Below are 21,458 nucleotides of genomic sequence, written 5' to 3'. Positions count from 1 at the left end.
CCAATACACATGAAACAAGGTTCTAGCGGGGAACGACTCGGATAAATCACTTTAGATACTGTCCACAGTTCAAAGTGTGTTATGTAACATGACAGTTTTACAAGTTTCTCTGCGAGGGTGTTCTTGGAAAATTAATGTTAACGAGTATAATTCAAATTATGAATGAACAACGAAAACAAGTGATGGATACTTTTTTCCGTTTTTCATTGATTAGATAACAAAATTAAACATACAAATCATAGTATTTTCATGATTAGACAGAGTAGCATCTGTGTAAGCTCATGATGGATACTTTTGTTTTTACTGACTGCGGTTGAATATGCCATGTCTAGATTACATTGCTGTATTCACACTGAGACATTACGATGTCCATGTAACTCTTATCTAGTATCCGACGATCACGGGTATATTGCCATTCTTGATTACACCCCCCCCCCCCCTTCAAAATGTCATCTGGTTAATTAAAAATGACAGAGTAGGCCTATATAATTCAAGAAGCATCAAAATGTGTGAATGATCTCGAATATGAGAAAGAACGATTGTAGTGCACCATACGCAAATCACTGTATTTCAACTGCTTAATTTAACACCCCTCCCCCTTCAACATGCTATCTGATCATTGAAAATGTATGAATATCACGGATCATAAATCGATATTAACAGTTATGGATGAATGATTTCGAATATCAGAATGAACGGTTGGTCTAACCCATTTTGGAGCACAGTGATCAAATTATTATTATTATGTTCCAATTACTTAATTTAACGCCGAATCATTACAGCCTCTCCCATGTCCCTTTTATTCAATTTCGTGGGAGATGGTGGTAGACAATAGGTGATTTACCCCCTGTGCTATCGGGTTTGGCCTACCTGGTATCGCCTTTTCTTTTGCCGAGATTAACTAAACAGAGAAACTAGTTCTCGCGAATTTCGCGTAAGACTTTCAAAAGCTTTCCTGCTAGCGAGTGGCATAACTTTAGAGCTAGCCTTTTGAAAGTTCGCACTTGCCGAATAGACGTTCATCGATTACGAGATTTGCTGTCTATTGTTCGCAAAGCCAGTCAAACAGTCACAACGAGGCTTACATAGCTTTTGACAGGTGACACTCCATAGGCTTAATCACCCAGTCGCACCGCTTTGAGGTGCCACACACCCGCCGTGGATTGTTGTATGGTTTCCCACACAAAGGGCCTGGGGGAACTCTAGCGAGGTAAATCCATCGTCTGCAATCGACACGGTTGTCGCGTAGTGACATAGCATGTGTAGACGGAGTATTGTGCGAGTCAGCTCAGTATTGGAATTCACTTCGTCGAGATCCACACACTTCGGTTTCAGGCTCTCGCAACTCAGCTGACTTACTTCAATTTCTGTTCTACAACAAATGGTACATTCTCTCTTGCCAGATTGTGCACTTTTGGATTTATTTTACAGGAATATAACGTCGCATATGAAGAAAAAAGTCTTTAATTTCATCTGAATGATCCGACACACACATGCCTTTTGATTTTATTTATACTCCAAAAGCGATCTGATAGATGAAGGATGTTGCAATAGTCAGGAGATATTGGTAATTTCAAGAGAAGAGAAGTTCATGAGTGAGTATTGTTCTAGGAATTATTCGTAGTGTATTTCACTATTCGGAATGAAAATATCCCTCTCATCTCCTCTCCCGGCTCCTCTCCATCCCATCTCCTCTCCATTCTCATTTTTCTCCCGGCCTCGATCCCCAACTCATCTTCCACCTCACCCTCCCCCCCCCCCCCCGCCCCCTGCATCTTTTTTTTTCAGTTCCTCACGTTCGTTCCCCCGACGTTCTCTTTACCGCAATCATGTTTCCATCAGCATCATGCGTACACGTGATGCTCGGTCAAGTCTACCAGTGTCGATTCTGCCTTTCTTGTCGACTTCTATTCACCTTTCCTGAAATGTTTGGTATTACTTGCTAAGCCAGTGGTTTCTGAGTTCGACCTCATCATAAAGACGTTTGGATATTCAGAGGACCAATTTCGAAATGACATCTCAAAGTGGTATTATAAACCTGGCGGGTATACTCATTGAAGTGAAGTTAAACATCGGGTATCTCTCTCTTAGCTGACCCCTCCAACATTTGGAGATTCCTAGGGTCCAAGAAACACAGATTTGTTCCACGTGCTCTGTCGTTCTGGCTTAGAAGCCCGCTTAGGAGGTTTGAACCGTATCGTGTGAATTAAAACATGAGTGGAGGTGCCGTGGCCGAGTGGTCTCAGGCGCCTGGCTACACATGGAAAGTCCGGGGTTCGATCTCCGGCCGCGGCACCTATGCCCGTGAGCAAGGCAATCAATCTACAATGCGCTTTTTATCCTGCTTTCAAATAATTGGATATGCTATATGCATTATTGGTAACTATGTGTGCACTTGTTTAAAAAAAATGAGTAAGGAGTCAATTCACACCCTAATATATAGATATAGTAAGAGACACATATTATTTTGTGTTCATGCGTGTGCTTTTCTTTTTCATTTATCCACCTTCTTTTATTTATTCATGTATTGATCTATTTCAGTTATTTGCATTGTTTTGGTTAGAAACACATCTGCTAAGTTGGTTGCCCTGTATTTGAAACCAAGTCAATCCTTGTAATCCATAAGTAATTTCTTGTTATTTATGATTTTGTTAGTAATCGGGTAAAAGCATATACCTCTCTAGTCAACAATACGAACAAGCCATTTCATGTGGTTAGAGATAATTTATTGCTGTAATACGAGGATAGTTTCAAACGTTCTCTGTACAAAATGTACTACAAGTTATCAGGTCACGTCTGGCAAGCGCAAGTGGCAACCCCGAAGTTCAGGAGGCATCCGGGTGTGGGGTCATTGGATGATATTTCCAGTAAGTTCGTGCGTCACAAAATTCCCATATTGGTCTCATTCATGCCCACGGTGTGGAGAATGTGCATATATTACGTTGAATCCTAGATTTCCTGAATAGGATGATCGTTTTGAAAAGGGAGCCTTCTCTAACAGTGAACTGTCACACCGCCAAACCCGATTGCGGACCCATCAAAACGGCTATGGTGTGTAGTAGGTCCATGGTATTTATCGGTCGGTTTGGTGATGGCTTCGTGTGACGGTCGCACAAGGCTTGTATGTGAAGGAATCAGATACATTGGAGATCGATTAGCAGTGGTATTTATAAAGAATAACTCTTTCTCTTTTATCTTGCGTCCAATATATGAAAATGATACAGGCATTATTGATATCAGTGTGTGCAAGTTTAGATAAACGATATTATCAACTTGTTGAAAAATAAATTGTATCAGCTTGTGGCGCCAGCATAAATTGATTTTGAAAAGTGACTAATCTTGCATTCATTGTCTTTAAGTGATTTATGTTCACGCCATACCTTCGCGAAGGCCACATTCATTATATCAATCTAACTAATCAATATTATCTTGTTTAACTTCTTTACGTCGTCCTTGAATGTATAGGCCTGTATCTCGTACGCATCAGAACTCCGTCCCGGGTAACACCGAACATGATGCAGATATGGAGGAATAATTTGGTCAACAATTAATGAGATGAGATGCCTCAAAAAGGAATTGGCAGAGTTTGATAAATAGCCGTAACTCACGAGAGATAAATACAAGCAAATGAAGCTAACCAGCACACATTTTGTACAATATTTCCATATTGTCATGGATATAGCATGTGAATAGTAACAATCAGTCAAATACTAAAGGAAATTCGATGGACACTATGTCGTGTTTATATACAACACAACAAAGCGTCCATCTAATCCCCTTTAGTTAAAAGGGTAATGAACATTGTTGAATATTAGTTTGATTTGTAGGTGTATAAAGTAAGCCTACTCCCCTATATAAATAAATTCAAATTATTATGACCTAAGTAGGCCTACATGTCTCTCTGGCCAGGGTGGTATGTCGGCGAACTCATTGTAGTTTCATGACACAATGTTTGTAATATGGAGAGGAAGTCCTTCAACGAGTGTTGATGCGGCACTCACCTGGTGAATCTGTCACCAGAATGCAACCAGCCATGTTGTACAACACCATCGTGACCATGACATTCATCATGATTTGCCACAGTCACATCAGCTAGTTTGACCCCAGACCCACCAAAGCTATTGCGTTATTTCCCCTGTTATGGACCTACTACAATTATACCACATGGCCCTGGGAAACGGGGGAGCTTCGTGTATGATTTTCCATAGGCAGCACCCCATTTATGGAGAAGTGTAACAAAAATGACCTGAATTTGTTTTGTTTCGCTTGTCAAATTGGTATCAGCACCCCCAGTCAAAAAAATCGTTCCCAAGTCCCAATATAGAGTTTTTTCACAGTGTTCCTTGCTTTACCCATCCTTTTTGTTTACCTGCATGCTTTACAATCGGTCAGTTTGGAGTCATTGAAGAGTTTTCACCACACGACGCACGACGTCTTTAGGAAAAAATCCAAATATAGACCCATTGTCAAATGCCCTTTGGTGATTCAAATCATCATGCAGTTTCGTCATCGAGACCTCGGCTCTCGACAAACTACATTTTTGCATGTTTTCGCCAGCCTTGAAACTTGGGACGAATCTGCTGTCCTGGTTCACACATTTTCGACAAAGACCTGCCCGCTGTTCTTTGTAATGTGACGGGCATTTCTTGAGCCCGTCGTGCGTCAAGGAGGGAATACACCCTAGTTACGTTGGTGTGACAGTTGCCCTACAAACACCATCGTTATCATGAAGTTCATCATGATCACATCCAAGCCTCGTGACACTTCAGGTTGACGCAGTCCGGAAATTCAGGACTCGGTGCAAAGCGGTGACTTTCTTCCGTACCTGCTTGATAGCATTCGGTTAAGGGAATTACCCGTTTTTTTAAGATCAACCTGATGATGACGACGGCGACGAACACTCATTGTTGAGAACTTTAGTTCACCTTGAAAATGTCCATTGTCATGCTTTCAAGGTGTACAATCTGAAGGACTCGTCGAATGTGTCATCCGACAAAGTCTGTTATATCTGACAATTACCATGGTAACAACCTGAAAAAAACTTGGCAGAGCTGACAACTTGTAATTTCACAAAATTAATGTTCATGAAATTTTGATGAAACACCCACCTGTTTGGTGAGAAAAGCATCGCGATTACGAGAAGTATGGCTAATAGAGGGCGCCAGATATCACTTTCCTGCTGCTACTTTTGCTCCTGCAACTATTTCGAAGATGCGCATTATAGACAACACGTTTCGATTTGTAACGTTTTGTCTTGATTTGAAGACCACACTTTGACGCGAGTGAGTTATGCATAATATGTCTGTAGTATCATTTTAAATGTGTTTGTCGATTATAATTTCATGCGAATTCTAGTTGAATTTGGAATTTATTAGTAGTGCTGCCATCATGAATTTGATTATTTACACGATCATTCTCTTGACGAAGAAGCTTGATACGCCCTGGCTTCCGTAATTGTCTATGAAGCGTGATTATTTACACACACTATTGTCATGATTGTGAAAATGGGATTATGTGCTTATTGTGAGATGGGAAGGACGCCATTAAAGGGGACTACATGAAAATCGATTTAAATGTTTGACCGGAGTTTACATAACAAATGAGGATGGCGACGCCACTTACTCACTGTTTACACTGTAGCGCGTCCTGCTATCCTACGTATACGGGTATACCCGCCGGTCCTGATTAAGTTCGCATTGTTAAGAGTAAGAGTGTATTTAGTAAAATATCAATTTTAAACATGAGTGAAATATCGTTCTATATAGTTCCAAGGAGTTTGAAGCTCCTTGGAAGTTCTCTTGTTCCTGGAATAAACTTCTCCTATTCCAAGAATTAGTTAAGATACACCTGCTTGCATGTACAATTTTTGATTTACCCCTTTTGATGAATACTGTTCAACCAGGATCATTCTAAGGTAGATCAACGACTAACTCTTTTGATTTATAATACACTGTATATATGAAAAACCGTGTCCAGAACATTTCTTGATGGTTTTTATTTTCTAGATTTTCGGGACAAAGTGGTTCCTACTCGTGGCTCCGTTCTGCATGAAAAATGGACTGGTGTTTGTCTTCATTTATTAGATAACCCACCGTCATCGTCTCAACATGTAGGCCTACCTGCTTGTTCGTGGTTGCACAAAATATCAATAACTCTCTTTAAACTACAATTTCCTAGATCACAATGACTATCCCTGACTTCTGTCGAGGCGTGACGTGTCTGACATTCTTGCGGTTTCCTCAAGGTATAGATCCGTATCGACCGTTACAAAGTCAACAAAGTCGTAAGCCGCCTTGCGACTCACTCGCGTGACTTTAATTATAAGCCAACCACAACGAAAGTTTGGAATCCATCCCGATAATATTATCCAAACCACTCACCCGAGGAAAATGGTGTGAATATGTAGCCTAAAGACCCTGGCAGAGACTTGTGTGCAGAATGTCCATCTGAAAGGACAAGTCCTACCCAGCAAAAACTTGGTTTGAATAAAAAGAGAGAAAAAAATATATCATCAAAAGCAAAATGTAAAATAAGAAAACTACGATATTTTTAAAGTTTTGCTTAATTTCACTTAATAGTTATATTGACATCCATGTCGGTATACAAATGAGGGGGCTGATGACACCCACTCACTATTTCTTTTGTATTTCATTACATGGTATATGAAATACTCTAATTCTCTCTTCGTTGTCATATGAAACAAAGTTTTATTCCTCCCTGAACAAGTGCAATTATCATTGTTTTAACATTTGTTGGTTCAAACAAGAGGGCCCTTATTGTCATATCGGAGTTATTTAATTCCTATCAGTTCCTTATTGTGATCAATGACAAATTGATATACAAGACATACATGATCAAGTGCAATGTCTCTGTTCTCAAAGGTGTACCGAACTGTTAAAAGTAATGTGTGATGGAAAGTGTTTGAGTGCCAACTCTGATGCAAATCTCGAATACACTACAAAAACTCCGGTGTTGATTTAACACCAGCCTGGAATCTATATATGTCCACATCAGAGAAGTGTTAAACAACACCAGTTTCGTTTTGGTCTAACACCAGATCGGTGTTTATACAACAATTAGTATTAAAACACCATCGGTTTGATTCCAAACTGGCATTGTTTCAATACTTCTCTGGTGTGGACATATATAGATTCCGGGCTGGTGTTAATCAACACCGAAGTTTTTGCAGTGTACTTTCTGTCATTAGACCTCTATCAAACTTCAAAACTATTACCTGTCATTGTAGCGATGGGTGAGTTTTATACTTTACTAACATCCTTTACCTTTACGAATCTCTCTGTGAACCGCATTTCTAGATCAAGAATTTAACATTGAAGGACTCGCTATGAAAAGCAATCAGTAATTAAACGCCAGAAGTAAAAGGCACGGTTAATAAATAAAATATATACATAGGTATGTATTTTGTAATATGCAAGAACCAATGGAAGAAAAATTACCGTTATTACCAGTCAAATAATTTACAATTTATATCAATACTATAGAGAGTGTCCTAATATTTAATATTTTAGATGTGTGAAAGTTCACCACAGTGGTGATGACACTCCAAGCAGTTTCAAATCATCACACTTGAAAAATAAAAGTATTCAATCAGTCAATTTGATTGAAAACTGTATTCAGTTCTTGCTGAATTTACCAGCACATTTAACACTCTGATACGTACACAATTCTCAATAGATTTGTTGTAAGATTCATATATAAGAAAGAAACCGATATCGTCAAAAAAAATTGGATAGAAATTTGACATTCTTGTTATGACCATATTCATGCTATTTGAATCAGGAGTAGCACATTCATGTTAGAATGATCGATTTGCATCATTGCATTATCTAAATCCCTTCCTCTCAAATGTTACCCTCTTCCATTTGTAATGTGCTCAAGGATTATGTTCTGGGGGTTTCTGTTTGTACAGTAGCTAGATGTTACATTGTTTTGCCCATGCTTAAGTGACTTGTGGAAGTAAAAAGAAAAGTGGAGTAAAAATGTCCTTGTGCTTTTCTCCAGCGGCATCCTTTAAAGATAAACTATTGATTTCTAAAGCTTCCTAGGTATTGGAAACACGCCCTCAGCCATTCCAGCCCCACATTAATGATTTTCGCGTTGGCTCCACGACCGATCCCCAAACAAACCGTTCTCTATCTGTGTTATGTCAACCAGGTACTTAATGCGGTGAGAAATTTGATGGCATCCTGTTTATCGATACCTTGGGGTTGCACCCGAGCGCTAAATTCGTGTTTGAAACTGCTTGGTGATCCATGAATCCAACAAGCCTTTGCAATGGGAGACCCCATTTTAGGGAATGTGTTTTATTTCGGTCAAATACACCTAAACATTGCCCCACCTTTCATTGCTCTTGTAATCTTAAGTCAGATTTTCATTGTCATATTTCCAATGCAAACAAATTTGACAGATGTGTTAACAAAAGCATAATCACGGGATTCTGGAGGCACTTCGGTGTCTGGGAACTGGGTAAAATGGGCCTCTTATTCAGCATCGCCGAAAGACACCTTAACTAATTTACCAACCCAGTATAAAAACCCATTCAAAATTTTGAATATTACATGTCATGTTTGGATACTTTGGCCTGTTTTGGATCGTGGTCCCAAAGTTCTATTCCTTGCCGGGATTGAATATGTCGATATAACACACTGCACACTCTTAAAATGTTGGGCAAAATACTGTCCACGCAACAATTGGTTAAAGGAATATCCAACTCTGGGTAGTTTTCAACCAATACTGTGCAGTTTTTACCCAAATCACACATTATTGGTTTAAAACTACTCAGAATTGGATAAGGTTTTAACCAAATGTTGTGTGGACAGTATGTTGCCCAACATGTTTAAGAGTGTATCAAGTTATAAGATAGTATGCCTACATGCATCAGCACTGCTTTGCCGATGTATTCATGTACAAGTTCCTATTGTTCACTAAACATGCTAAAAGAAACAAATCGATGTAGGCCTGGTTTTCAGCAAATAAAAATGCATTACTTAGAACCGATAAACTAGTAATCTTCACCTGTGATTAGTTAATTGAACAGGTTTGAGCATGTCGTTTAAATAATATGATATGTGAACAATATTAAAGGTCAAGTCCACCCCAGAAGAATGTTAATTTGAAAAAATACGGAAAAATCAAACTAGCATAACACTGAAAATTTCATCGAAATCGGATGTAAAATAACGAAGTTATAACATTTTCAAGTTTCGCTTATTTTTCACGAAACAGTTATATGCACAACTCAGTGTCATGCAAATGAGACAGACGATGATGTCCCTCACTATTTATTTTGTCGTTTGAATTATACAATATTTAATTTTGTACAGATTTGACAATAAGGATCAACGTGAGGGACCCATTTAGTATCAAACAATGCTAATTCCACATGTTGAGGGAGGAATTACTCGTTGTTTCACTTGACAATAATGAGAAAATTAGAATATAATAAAATACAAAAGAAATAGAGAGTGGATGATGTCATCAGTCTCCTCATTTGCATACAGACCAGGATGTAAATATAACTGTTTTGTGAAATTAAGCGAAACTTTAAAATGTCATAACTTTCTTGTTTTGCATCCGATTTAGATGAAATTTTCAATGTTATGCTTGTTAAACTTTTCTCTTTTTATTGAAATCAATATTTTGTCGGGGTGGACTTGTCCTTTAAGAAAGGTACGCTAAGTACCACATGCAGTCAATAATGAGAGTTCGCATCCAGATGAACATTCTTAGATCATCATTAACGAGGGATTTCCATCCAATGTAATGAATGTGTAACCGAGTGTATCTCCTCACATTTCTGCGATAGTCTTTGCAAAATCTGATGATGAAAAAGAAAGAAAGAAAAATGGGCAAAAAGGTGATACACAATTTTGAGATCAATTAAGGCAATTATTATTTGTCTACTTTTGATATACTTGTGAGTGTAAGTGCATTTTCCCCAAGATCTTTATTTCTTTGATACCATAATACCTATAATGTGAACATAAAGCGCTCGCGAGCTGTACTTTTTAGACATATTCTATCGGCCGATCACTACATAAACTGGAAGTCTATTTTTAGCAGAAATCATAAATAAGATTTTGTTTTTGTAGCTTAATAACTGACGCGGGTGAAGCATGCATGGTGAATACTCTCCCCTCCTAGCTTGCGTTCCGAGTTCTTGCTTACTTTATACAAGATTACTAGTCTTGTTCATCCCCCAAATTTCGTTACCAACAATGAGTCGATTTTGGATTCCAAATTTTGCACGGCATTTCACATCATTTCCTACAGGTGGCGCTATTCAATTAGGTTACTTTTGTAACTTAATTATGTAAACTCGTCATTTTCACCATCAGAAAAGACGAGATAGGTCATTACACGTTGGTAGGCATACTATAATTATGCACATATAGGCTTTCGCTTCCTAACGGGTACCAACACGTGGGTGAAAAGTGGCAAAGTGCGGATTTAGGCTAGGTCGTTGTGGAGTTACAACACACGACCCTCTGATTACAAGGTGAGAGTCGGAACCGCTACGAAACTCTCACATTCACTGTTAATTAAAATATAGATATCGAAATATCTCAATGAATGTCTTACCTTCGTAGTTGATCTGACCTTGGCCGTGAGCGTCAGCCTCCTCAATCATCTCCTCGAGCTCTTCTTCAGTCAGGGTATCGGCGACCGTCGTCATCACGTTACGGAAATCTGTAACACTTGCGTAATGCAGAGACAGTGTACAAGCATATGTTAATGAATAACCTTAGGTTCCTTTTTTAAGTTATGTATCAGATTGTAAATTATAGGATAGGTTTACATGATTTAGCACGATCAACGGTTGTTTTGCGTTACTTTATTGAACGAAATGCAATAAAGGAAACGTTGAAATTAACAGTAGGCCTACAGATACATTTTATACATTGAATTAGACATAAGAAAGAGAGCCCAGGACACGGTCGCATATCTGAGACAGTAGGGGCAAATTGAAAATAATGTAACAGTAACATAAAATAACGAAATTATGTATCTCTTCGTTCAAATCTTTCAAATGTTTCAATCTTAACATTGGTAGTAGACCAAGGTGATTTAGCCCATGCGGTAAACATGGTATAAGACGATTTGGGAAGTAAGCCAACTGCTGGTAGACACGAAGAATCATGGGTTGGAAGTGTACAGATGAGACATTGACCTTACCTTATAAATCCATCACCGTCCTTATCAAATTCTCTAAAAGCCTCTTTGATTTCTTGTTCCGTGTGTACATCGGTGATAGGTCGGGCCATCAAGGAAAGAAAGTCGGCAAAATCGATCTCACCGTTTCCTTTATCGAAAAAAAAAAGAGAATTGGATTGCAAATTGTCATTAATCATTACAAGAATGCTTGTTCGAACTCTGTGATATATGGAACCGATAATGAAAGCGATGGAAATGGTTTGCCATAAAATTTTGAACGGAGGAATTACGCCAGCAAGTTCAGCCTCTTGGTTTAAGGATAGTCTCGGTAGTAGGATATATAATGGCATTCAACAAGGGAGCGTTTCATGACATGGTTTGTCGGGCGTTTTATTTCAGTTTGTTTTATCCGAAAGGTCATAGAAACAAAGTGGATGAAAGAAAATTTATAAACATTAGAGGCTTACTTTTTATAACTCACGTTGGTAACTATCAAGTGAACCCACAATTAATGTTCATCGTATAGAGTTTGACGGAATATTTGGAAATAAGTATACTAAACATGGTATACAATATTGTATGATACCATCAACGTCGATCTCGTTAACCATTTCTCTCAGCTCCCCTTCATTCGGGAATTCCCCAAATGACGTCATCACTTCTCCCAGTTCCTTGGTTGTGATGATACCGTCGCCGTTCTTGTCAAAGATGGCGAATGCCTCTCTGTATTCTGTTAATAGAGAACATTGAATATCATGATTATTGGAAGAAGGTCGTACTTGTTTTAGTGTAGCCTCCAAGTCCTGACAAGACCCCGGGGGGCCACTTACATTGACGAGTGGATACCATGCGCGACCAAAAAACACGTAAAAGGGATGTCTTTTTCAAGATAGGGCACGTTACGTACGTAACGTGATAAGGGTGTCAAAAACACCAAAATAATGAAAAAAGGGTATCTATTTCGCTAGAAAAGTTACGAGTTTAGGGTCAAATTTGCGGGGATGATAAAACAAAATTAAAATGTTTTATAACGGATGTCCTTTTTGCCCCAACACTACGTGTTTAGAGTCCGATTTACACGAGGTGTGGAAGGTGGGGTCGTACTAAACCAAATGATGTGTAAATTAAGGTAAAACCAACGACCGAAGGACCCGTGGCATAACAATGAAATATTCCTGTACTTGTTTAAGGGTTTATTTCAGGGAATACTTGCTAAGGGTATCGTTTTGTTTCCAATACTTAATTGTTAAGGGTATGGTTTCACACGCCCCCACGCCAATACTTGTTAAGGGGTGCATTTTCAGTATATGGGAAATATCTGTTTAGGGTGCTTTTCGAGACCCCATGGTCGCGCATGGTATCCACTCGTCAATGGAAGTGCCCCCCCCCCCCCGCAACCGCGTAGCCAGGATTTCATTTTGGAGGCGGCGGTAATCGCACGCGAAGCGTGCCAACACTTACAGAGCGCGCGAAGCGCGCTCCCTAGGGGGTGGATGCAGGGAGGGGGAGTTTCCCCCTCCCGCGCGAAGCGCGAAGCTTTTGGTGTTTCATAAATCAAAATGAAAAGGAGCCGTCTCTCTTGTCACTAGTACCTATATCACCTCCAATTCAGTTGACAATATTGTGATTTTTAACCTTTTTTTCATGAACCTTGTTTTCAAAAGTGATTGTGAGCGAACGCATAAAAAGGGAATAAAATGGAGGAAATTAAAAAATAATAACCACGCTTCACGCGGAAGCTAAAGCGTTTTTTCAATTTTTTTCTGCCATGAGTCCCGATAAAAGGGTATTTTCAAAGATATATTGAATACTTCCCTTGGAAAGATCAGATTTGATTACAAACAATTTAGCGACAGTGCATAACTCGCAAAACAGAGGAGAAGAAGTGTATATGCCGGGAGGAAGATATTCCTCCCCGCGCAGAGCAATGAAACTCTGAAGTTTCAAAGGGCGGACGTTTCATCATATCTCTAATACCCCATCGGGTCTAATTCGATTGATTTTCTAAGATTATTGAACTTCATTACAAGGAAAATAGTGCGCAAAAAGTTGAAACTTCTGTGATTCATTGAAATTATATAAAAAAGGATGCCTAATTTCTTTGACTTATCCTGAAGCGCTTCATTTTGAATTATAAAGAACCCTAAGTGTCATTCAAAATTTCAAACTGAGTGCGCAAAACAGGACAGGAGATGAATGTGCAGGGAAATGACATGAAGTTTAATAGAATTTGATAATAAATATTGTACTTTATTATCTAATACGACACGAATTTTATACCTTCCTCTTTTCAAATTAGGAACCTGTTTGCCCCCAAATTATGGTTGTTTAGTAATGAGCTGAAAAGCAGGAGAAGTTGACTTTATGGAGGTGACGGCAGAAATTGATATAAAGATTTTACCCGCCTAGGGCCGACCCGTCCAGAAGTTGCGCAATCAATTAAAAAAAAGATAACTTCATATACTTCGGCCTAACCTTACTCTAATTATATGCCCTAATGTATACATTTGAACTTTAACTGGCAAGAAACACATATAGCTGAGGTGGAAAAACAGGGTTAGAGAAAGGGTGGGGGAAACAATGGAGAACTTCAATATTATCATTTAACCGCGCGCCGCGCGGAAGCAAAATTCATATATAAATTTAGAGCAAGAGAGAAGGAGTTTCTCTTTTGAGAAAAAAAAATTAAAGAAAAAAAAAACACAAAGCTACCTTTCTTCCCTTTCCTCCCTTCCCTTTTCCTTTTCTCCCCTCTTTTTTCCCTTCTTTTTTTTTCTTTTTGGGGACGTTTTGGGGGGGGCGACCGCCCCCACCACCCCCCCCCCCTGGCTACGCGCCTCCGGGGACAAGACTAACCAGTGAGTGATCAAGCTTAGTGCTTGTATTGGTGTTGAAACCTAGTAAGAGAAATTCTGCTGCAGAGCTCCAACATGTACAGTTGTGGTAAGAAGTTAGTGAACTTCATCACAAAATGGACTTCTTCAGGCTGATTGTTGAACAGTTGAATGTAAACAACGACACTACAATGTTCTTCGAGCCTGGAGAAACAAACTTTATTGAATGTATTTTATCACCTGACTTCACAATTGAATATCTAAAAGCATGGCAGAACTTGAACACATTCATTTTCTGGTGGGATTCACGAACTTTTGAACACCACTGTATATACGTAACATAATGGCAATACGCGAGATATTTTTTTTATCTGTTAGGGGAAGGGGAATTTGAAAAAAAAAAAGTGTATGTAAGAGGCCTGCCACACCCCTCTGGGGTCCTCCAGTTCTCCGCCATCGACTGCCTATGCCCACCCCCTTCCCGATACAAATGTCATAATAATTCAACTGCAACATAAATTTGTTCTCTTAAATGTTTCATTAGCTTACAACTTACAAGGTTCTTGAAAAATAAAACGGAATCACATGAAATAGTAAATAAAAAAAGGGAATCAGATTCCTACCTTCAATCTGCTCTTTCGTCAATTGATCCACCTGTTTACGAGAAATATTATACGTTCAGTTTTAAGTTTCGTTTCTAAATTCTGTCACGCAGACAATGTCAAGTATAATTCAAGATTAACACCGACATATCTCTTATTGAATTAAGTCACTAAACTATTCTGTTGTACTTGCTCGGTCGTTTATGTTTTAAGTCATGTTACACTTTTGAAACATGATGAAAATCGCATTACATCCGTCATTATTTTAATCTTTGTAATTATTTCGAATCGGTTTGATTAAAATGAAATGCATTCAACAAATTGTCGCAATCGGTTGCAAACTTGGTGTGGTTTCAAAGATATCGATAAGTATAATTTTAGCACCAGCCCGTGCTAAAAATGCACTTTCGTGTCAGTGTAACTGAGGCGAATAAGCTAAAGTGACCCGCAGCAGGAAATCAATGTGTGATTGAATGCAATTATGACTTGTAATTTAGCAATTGATAAATCTATTTTTACTTCAGTATATAAATCCGTTTAAAAAATATGAAGAAAAATCATTAAGTACACTCGAAGCACGCAGCCAATAATGGAAAATATGCAATTATACAAGAATCATTATTTATTTGGGGACTTACAATAACTGATCACAATTTACTTTCGATACAAACGTATAAGCAATAACTTACCATGTTACCCCAAAACAATCAATTATACGAGATATGAACAATCGTCAAATGCTGTGACACGTATTGACAAATTGAAGGGCTATAACTGGTGCTGAACGTGGAGTGAACCATTTTGGAGGTTTCCGGGCATTTACCTACTTTTTTGTCGGAAGTATAGCTCAAAGAAAAGGTCATTAATTGTTGACATGGGCCCGGTTACACAATGGTTAGCAATTAATCGCTAAATGCAACGTCCTATCATAGTTGTCTACACATTTTGCTCAGTAGACTGACGAGGAACAAATCAAAACTGTTATTTCAAATTAGCGATTAATCGTTAACCTTTGTGTTACGAGGACCTGAGATCTTTTCAAACTTTATTCCGTATCTTGTCGACCTGAGGATAGAACATTTCACATTCCATTCGTCTTTATTTTTATTGGATGTTGTACTCAATAAGTAAGTAATGGAATTTTACATCTCGGACAGATTTGGAATTTTGATTTGTCTGTGAAATATGCAGCCTGACTTCAAGATCGAGGCAACACGAAGCTAACATTGATACCTACCTAGCTGACTCTCATCAAAATGATTCTTATGTTGTTTCTTTTGTTTATCTTCGCCTGATTTGATATTTTCATTTCATGGTTTATTTATTTCCAGTAAAACAGTCATACACATACTGCAGCTAAAAAGCCGAAATGTATGTATTTACAAAAGTATAACAATTGCACATGTAGCATAAAACAATTATGTAATAATGATAAAACTAATGGTACATTAAAAAAATTCCAGTATACAATGAATTACAATGAAAATATACACTTTACAAGTTATTAAGAAGATCAATAAAATACGGTATTGCACTATGTTTAAAACGGGAGGTCCTGCATTTGTATTGCTTATACTTTTGTTTATTGCGTAAAGTCATGCCAACAACGTTCCTTTCCGGTAACCAGTTTTTACAATGTGGATTTTTGCTTACAGATACTGCAAAATCAGAGCATAATTGTTCACGTCTATCTTTTAGTGTATCCAGTTTGCATCGTTTTAAAGCATCTTCATAAGTTGAGTAACTTTTACCTAAGATAATTTTACAAACTCTTTTCTGGATTCTTTCTAGTTTCTGTACATGGTCTAAATGATATTGTCATTGGTACTTTACCAACATTTGAATTCAAATCATGTTTCTTATTATTTCCCCTTTCTTTCTTTATTTTTGTCATGTAGATATCCCCATGGTGTTGGTCGGAAGAGAGACGCCCTCTCTAGAGCGCTAACATCCAACCTTCAAGATGAACGAGTTGCCGGTCTGGGTGGGTGGCAAGGAGAAGATCGTCGGAGGCCTCAACCGTCACACCAGATGCGAGGATGTCATCGCAATTCTCCTTCAAGACCGTTACAAACTTTCAAAGTGCGAACTGTCTCCTGCGAATCTTGAGTGTTACGCCCTCTTCGAGAAGTGGCGGGGATGCGAGCGTCAGCTGAGCCCACGGACGCGGATGTATAAGCTATGGAAGGCGTGGGGAGCTGAGCGTGACAACGTTAAGTTCACGCTGAGGAAGAGCGTTGCTATTTCTAAACGTCGTAACAGCTTAGACAGTGAAGTTGACGGTGAAAGTGGTGGGATTAAGCTCAGAGAAAAGACCAAACAGATGAAGAGCCAGGGACAGTACAACCTTAAAGAAGGGATTGTAGCCTTTGACCTGAAGAAAAAGACTAGCAGTGGTGAAGGTCGGGTTAATCGCGAAAGTAAGAAAAAGGAAAAGCGAAGACGAAGTTGGGCGGATGAGAGTGACGTTGGTTTCTCTGACGTCCGCATTCTGTGCCCGCCGCCGTTAGATTGTGATTCTAGCGCTTCGACATCCAGTTCAAGCGGGAAAGTCACAGCAGAGGGTCCAACAACACTCGCAGAGGAAGTCGAAGGGAAGGCGAAACTCCTGTTAAACGAACAAGACTCTGAGGCCCTCATCCAGAGGATCTTAAAGCAGAGTCACCAGTTGCACAATCTCCTAGAAACAATATCATCTGTAGACACCGATATTGATATGTATGAAACAAGGCTGCACAATTTTAGAATGCATGCTGATGGCAGGAATTATGTTCAAGAAGCTTATCTATCAGGTTCAGGTAATGATGGTGAGGCGGCTGAAGGCAATAGTGCGGGTCACTTTGCCAAATCCTTTGGACATTTGAGCTTGGGAGATCAGAGTCCTGATCCAAACACGCGGGTTCCTTCAGCTCCTCACGAAGTAGCCATTCGTGATCTGGAGGAGTACACGGCACTCTGCGACAGACTCTTTCACGCAGATGAACAATTAAGACAAACTCAGGATGTCGTTTCCGATTTGGCCCAGGAAATATTTCAGGAAACCTCTGAGCAGCAGGCTGACCCTACTGATATGAGTGAAATAAAACCTAGCACGAGACCGAGACGGTATGAAAAGAAACGAGGTGCTTGTAGTACAAAGTTAACGCAAAACCGAGCGGCGAAGGATATAGGCGTTGCAAGAACGCAGTTAGAACGGTCCGCACAAGCATCCGTAGCGAAATGCAGTGAGATTGACACTTTGCAAGGTGAGCTCCACGAGACTGAGAAAGTTTATAACGATAAATGTGATCGATTGAACAAACTGACCAATGAATTAGCACAACTGGAGAAGGATGTCCATGAAAGGTCGACTGAAGATGACGAAATCCGCGTATGCGTGGAACAGAATCATTCAAGCCCGGTGAACATGCGCAGTAAGAACAGCTCAATGGAATCGAGCCTCGATCAGGGTATTGACCATGACTTCTCACCGATTGATATGACCAATAGGAAATCGCCGTCGAGGTCATGTGACACGGACTCTAGCTCAGACACCGGACTGAGCTCACTTCACAGTCAAGACGATTCAGAACAAATGGTGTACAATATTGCAGAGACTTTAGTGTAATTTAGCATAGTGAGCATTATCAGGATATCTGTCAGTTCCCTGGCAAATTAAGGTGCTACCCTCATTTTCAACAAAATTCATATTATTGACAGGTAGTGTAGCATAATTATGTCGGTGAAAGAACAGAGCTGCTTAGTGCCACTAACTAAAGACTCACTGAGAAAAAGATGTTTGTAGCATGGGTGAAGAACAAATTGGTTTATTTTAATTTGGTCCAATGCCAATTTGTCCAATTGCCATCTGGTCTACCATCATTTGGTCTACCATTAGTTCGTCCAATATCCACATGGTCTAATTGCCATTTTGTCTAATAACCAGTTGGTCCAATAGCCAATTAGTCCTTATACCATTTGGTCTAATTAGACCAAGTGTTGATTGGGGAAATGAATGAAAATAAATCGAATATTAGACCAACTAGTTATGAGACGAAATGGTCATAGACGAAGTGATGTTTGGACCAAATGGTTGGTATACAAAACGTTGATGGACGGAATGGCATTAGACTAAGTGAAGATAGACCATGTGGTGAGTAGACGAGTTGGAAGTAGACGAATTGGCAATTTTTATATATTGAGAAATTTCCTCGCTATACATTTATTACCTCAGCAATGGTCCGGTTCAATAACGACCAGTTATTGTGGTAACTTGGCCATTATGATACTAGACCTGTTGCCATGGTAGTAGACAAAATAGCAAAGCTCCAATAGTTGTAACTGATTATCAAACGGGCCCCAGCTTTGTGAAATGAATATAGATCTTCTAAATGCAGTACATTTGATCTGAAATTAAAATATCGAGGATAATACCTCTGTGATATCCATGTTGATGATGATGCAGTAACAAAGCATTTCATGTAAATGTCGGAATATTACTTGATAATAGATGCAAGATGGTTGTCTAGGTTGTCAGGCTCTGCATCTTACCGATGCAGATGCAAAATTTCTGATTCATTTGTTTTGATTATGCCCTTGGGAATGTTACACTTACACATGGTATACGCCATTCGGTATAATTATTAGTTGACCTCTGCAAGTGGCCTAACTTTGGTTTGTTTGCAACCACTTTGTCAACTTACACTTTCCTTTCATTGTCTTCTGACGTAGTAGTAATTTCTCTTGTTACCCTGTTTGACATTACCTATTTGTTCCAAAATGTTCAGGTTATTTTAATGCAACTATTAGGAAATTGCATTTAACCAAACAGTAATTAGACCAGGTGCTAGGCATACAGAATGAATCGTAGAATATATAACGGTTTTAATAGCCAAAAGAAAGAAATACAGTCTGGAGTTTAGAACAAGCCTTATCATTTGTATTGGCCTTAGTTTTAGAATCACTCTGCACAAGATACGAAGACCAGGACCCCTTGCATAAAAGTTATCATTATGGTAACTTTGCTATCAAGTGGTAACTACCATTGTAACGATGATCAACAGCCAATCAAAATCAAGGATTCCAGACAAGTTACCATTGGATGACAAAGTTACAATAATGGTAACTTTTATTCAACGGGTCCATGATCCAGAACAGGACCTAGATCTGGATAAACTCCATTTTGGGGAAGGTTTAGCCCTAGCACACTAAATTAGCATCGATTATGAACGTGGCATGTCATATTTAAAGAACGAGGACTACATTCACCACTCATGTTTGAAACAGAATCTCCTTTTTGATCTCCCTTCATCTCGCAGCCCCCCCCCCCCCCCCCCCTGAAGAACTGTCGAAATTATTCATTGATGTCCTGGGAAAATTCATGTTAAAGTTTCTAAAAATGTTTGGTCAAGGCATTTTACAGTTCAAGGTATATTGTTTTGGATAATTTGAAATTCATCTCAATAAATTTCATATACGAGTACATTACTTAGTCATCTTAGATAAACTACATTTTAGATCGACGCTCTTTACTCTGTGAAGAAACAACCTCATTTTAGAGGAGACCATAGAAAAAAACATAAGTAAACTGAACTGAAGAACAGAATGACGACAGCATTCCTGGAATGTGACAGTAAATTATAAGATAATTTCAAGATCCTTTATCTGTACTTGGCTGTATCAAAACGAAATTTTATTACAGAAATTCATTAAAGAATAGTAATATTACTTATAGTTTGATGGGAAACTTCATTATGTTTAAGTATGATTTAATTTTTGAAAACGTAATGATACTATAAAATCGTATTTGTTTTGTTTTCATTTAGACTTTGTTTTGTTAATTTATTTAAATGTTATATCAATGTGTGTATAGAGCTGTTCAGGTTTTCTCATGTTGAGTTCAAAATGTTTTTTTATGAGTGTTCCCTGTTCATTTTCTTGCCCGATTTCTATGAAAAAGTTAACGCTTTTACATCTTTATGTGTATATGCCAATTATATAGCCGTTTTTATTTGTGTACATATATTTAGACCAATAAAGTTTATCACATTCAGTTGTACTTTTCTTTTCTTACCCTTTTTATTTTGTCACTGTCGACAATTGGTTTAGAGAAGATATTGTGACTGGCCTTGAATTTGATGGCGCTCTTTGAAAAAGACAAATGCATGACATGATTTGAATTGTGCAGATAATTTATTGATAACAATTCAGATAATTTATTGATAATCGCATTATTTTCAATAATCTCCAATCCAAGAAAAATTATTCTAAGGACGACGATTATGATGACGATGATGTTGACGATGATGGTGATGGTTGGTGATGATGATCATGGTGCTGATAGTAATGATGATGATGACGATGGTGTTGGTGGGTGGTATGATGATGATGATGGTGGTGGTGGTGGTGGTTGTGGTCGTGGTGGTGATGACGAGGGTCAATATTAAAATTATAAAAATGAAGTAAAAAAGAGTATAAGAGATTAGACGAGATAAAGAAGGAGGTGTGAAAGATAAGAAAAGATGCAAAAAAGTTGAAAGATAAAGTTTGAAAGTGCAAGTCAGATGTTGCATTTATAACCAGATTAGGTCCATAATTTCTTGACAAGTGCTGTGGCAAGCTAAACAAATCAACCGGGCCATGCCGCCCACCCCCACCCCCCCCCCCCCTCTTCTCACGAAATATTCATGTAAAGGGAAGGAAGAAAGTGATTGATATTAAAACATGTAAAAGGGGGTCTGGAGAAAATGATTACGATAGATGTAGAGTCGAGGGTTGTATTTAACAAAGGACCAAATCTTTTATTATTATTATTATTATTTGTTTGGCGTCACCTGTGCCCGGGAGGCGAAAGGCGAACTGAATCACT

At 38.7% G+C, this 21,458-nt stretch overlaps 2 protein-coding genes across 2 annotated transcripts; one reads left to right on the top strand and one right to left on the bottom strand.

Annotated features, from left to right (window-relative positions):
- The first annotated feature begins 1,071 nt into the window (after positions 1-1,071).
- On the top strand, positions 1,072-20,648 carry LOC129268446 (ras association domain-containing protein 10-like). The gene is made up of 2 exons (XM_054905998.2): positions 1,072-1,595; positions 16,510-20,648. The coding sequence occupies exon 2, from the start codon at positions 16,575-16,577 to the stop codon at positions 18,216-18,218; it is 1,644 nt and encodes a 547-aa protein (XP_054761973.2). The 5' UTR covers positions 1,072-1,595; positions 16,510-16,574; the 3' UTR covers positions 18,219-20,648.
- Positions 6,552-15,447, bottom strand: LOC129268022 (calmodulin-alpha-like). Its single transcript, XM_064104463.1, has 6 exons — positions 15,301-15,447; positions 14,633-14,663; positions 11,762-11,905; positions 11,197-11,323; positions 10,603-10,718; positions 6,552-9,838 (listed from the first exon to the last, which is right to left on the bottom strand). The coding sequence occupies exons 1-6, from the start codon at positions 15,301-15,303 to the stop codon at positions 9,810-9,812; spliced, it is 450 nt and encodes a 149-aa protein (XP_063960533.1). The 5' UTR covers positions 15,304-15,447; the 3' UTR covers positions 6,552-9,809.
- Positions 20,649-21,458: the final 810 nt, after the last annotated feature.

The sequence above is a fragment of the Lytechinus pictus genome, chromosome 9 (assembly GCF_037042905.1).
Source record: "Lytechinus pictus isolate F3 Inbred chromosome 9, Lp3.0, whole genome shotgun sequence".
Taxonomy (NCBI): domain Eukaryota; kingdom Metazoa; phylum Echinodermata; class Echinoidea; order Temnopleuroida; family Toxopneustidae; genus Lytechinus; species Lytechinus pictus.
Note: the sequence above shows the minus strand (reverse complement) of the source record. Positions and strands in the feature narration are given on the sequence as shown.

Coding starts and splice junctions, on each gene's coding strand:
- LOC129268022 (XM_064104463.1), bottom strand. Junction 11,324..11,761: donor TAACGAGATCGACGTTGATG/GTATCATACAAT, acceptor TTTTCGATAAAG/GAAACGGTGAGATCGATTTT. Junction 9,839..10,602: donor AGGTCAGATCAACTACGAAG/GTAAGACATTCA, acceptor TTTCATCATCAG/ATTTTGCAAAGACTATCGCA.
- LOC129268446 (XM_054905998.2), top strand. CDS start 16,575: ATGAACGAGTTGCCGGTCTGGGTGGGTGGCAAGGAGAAGATCGTCGGA.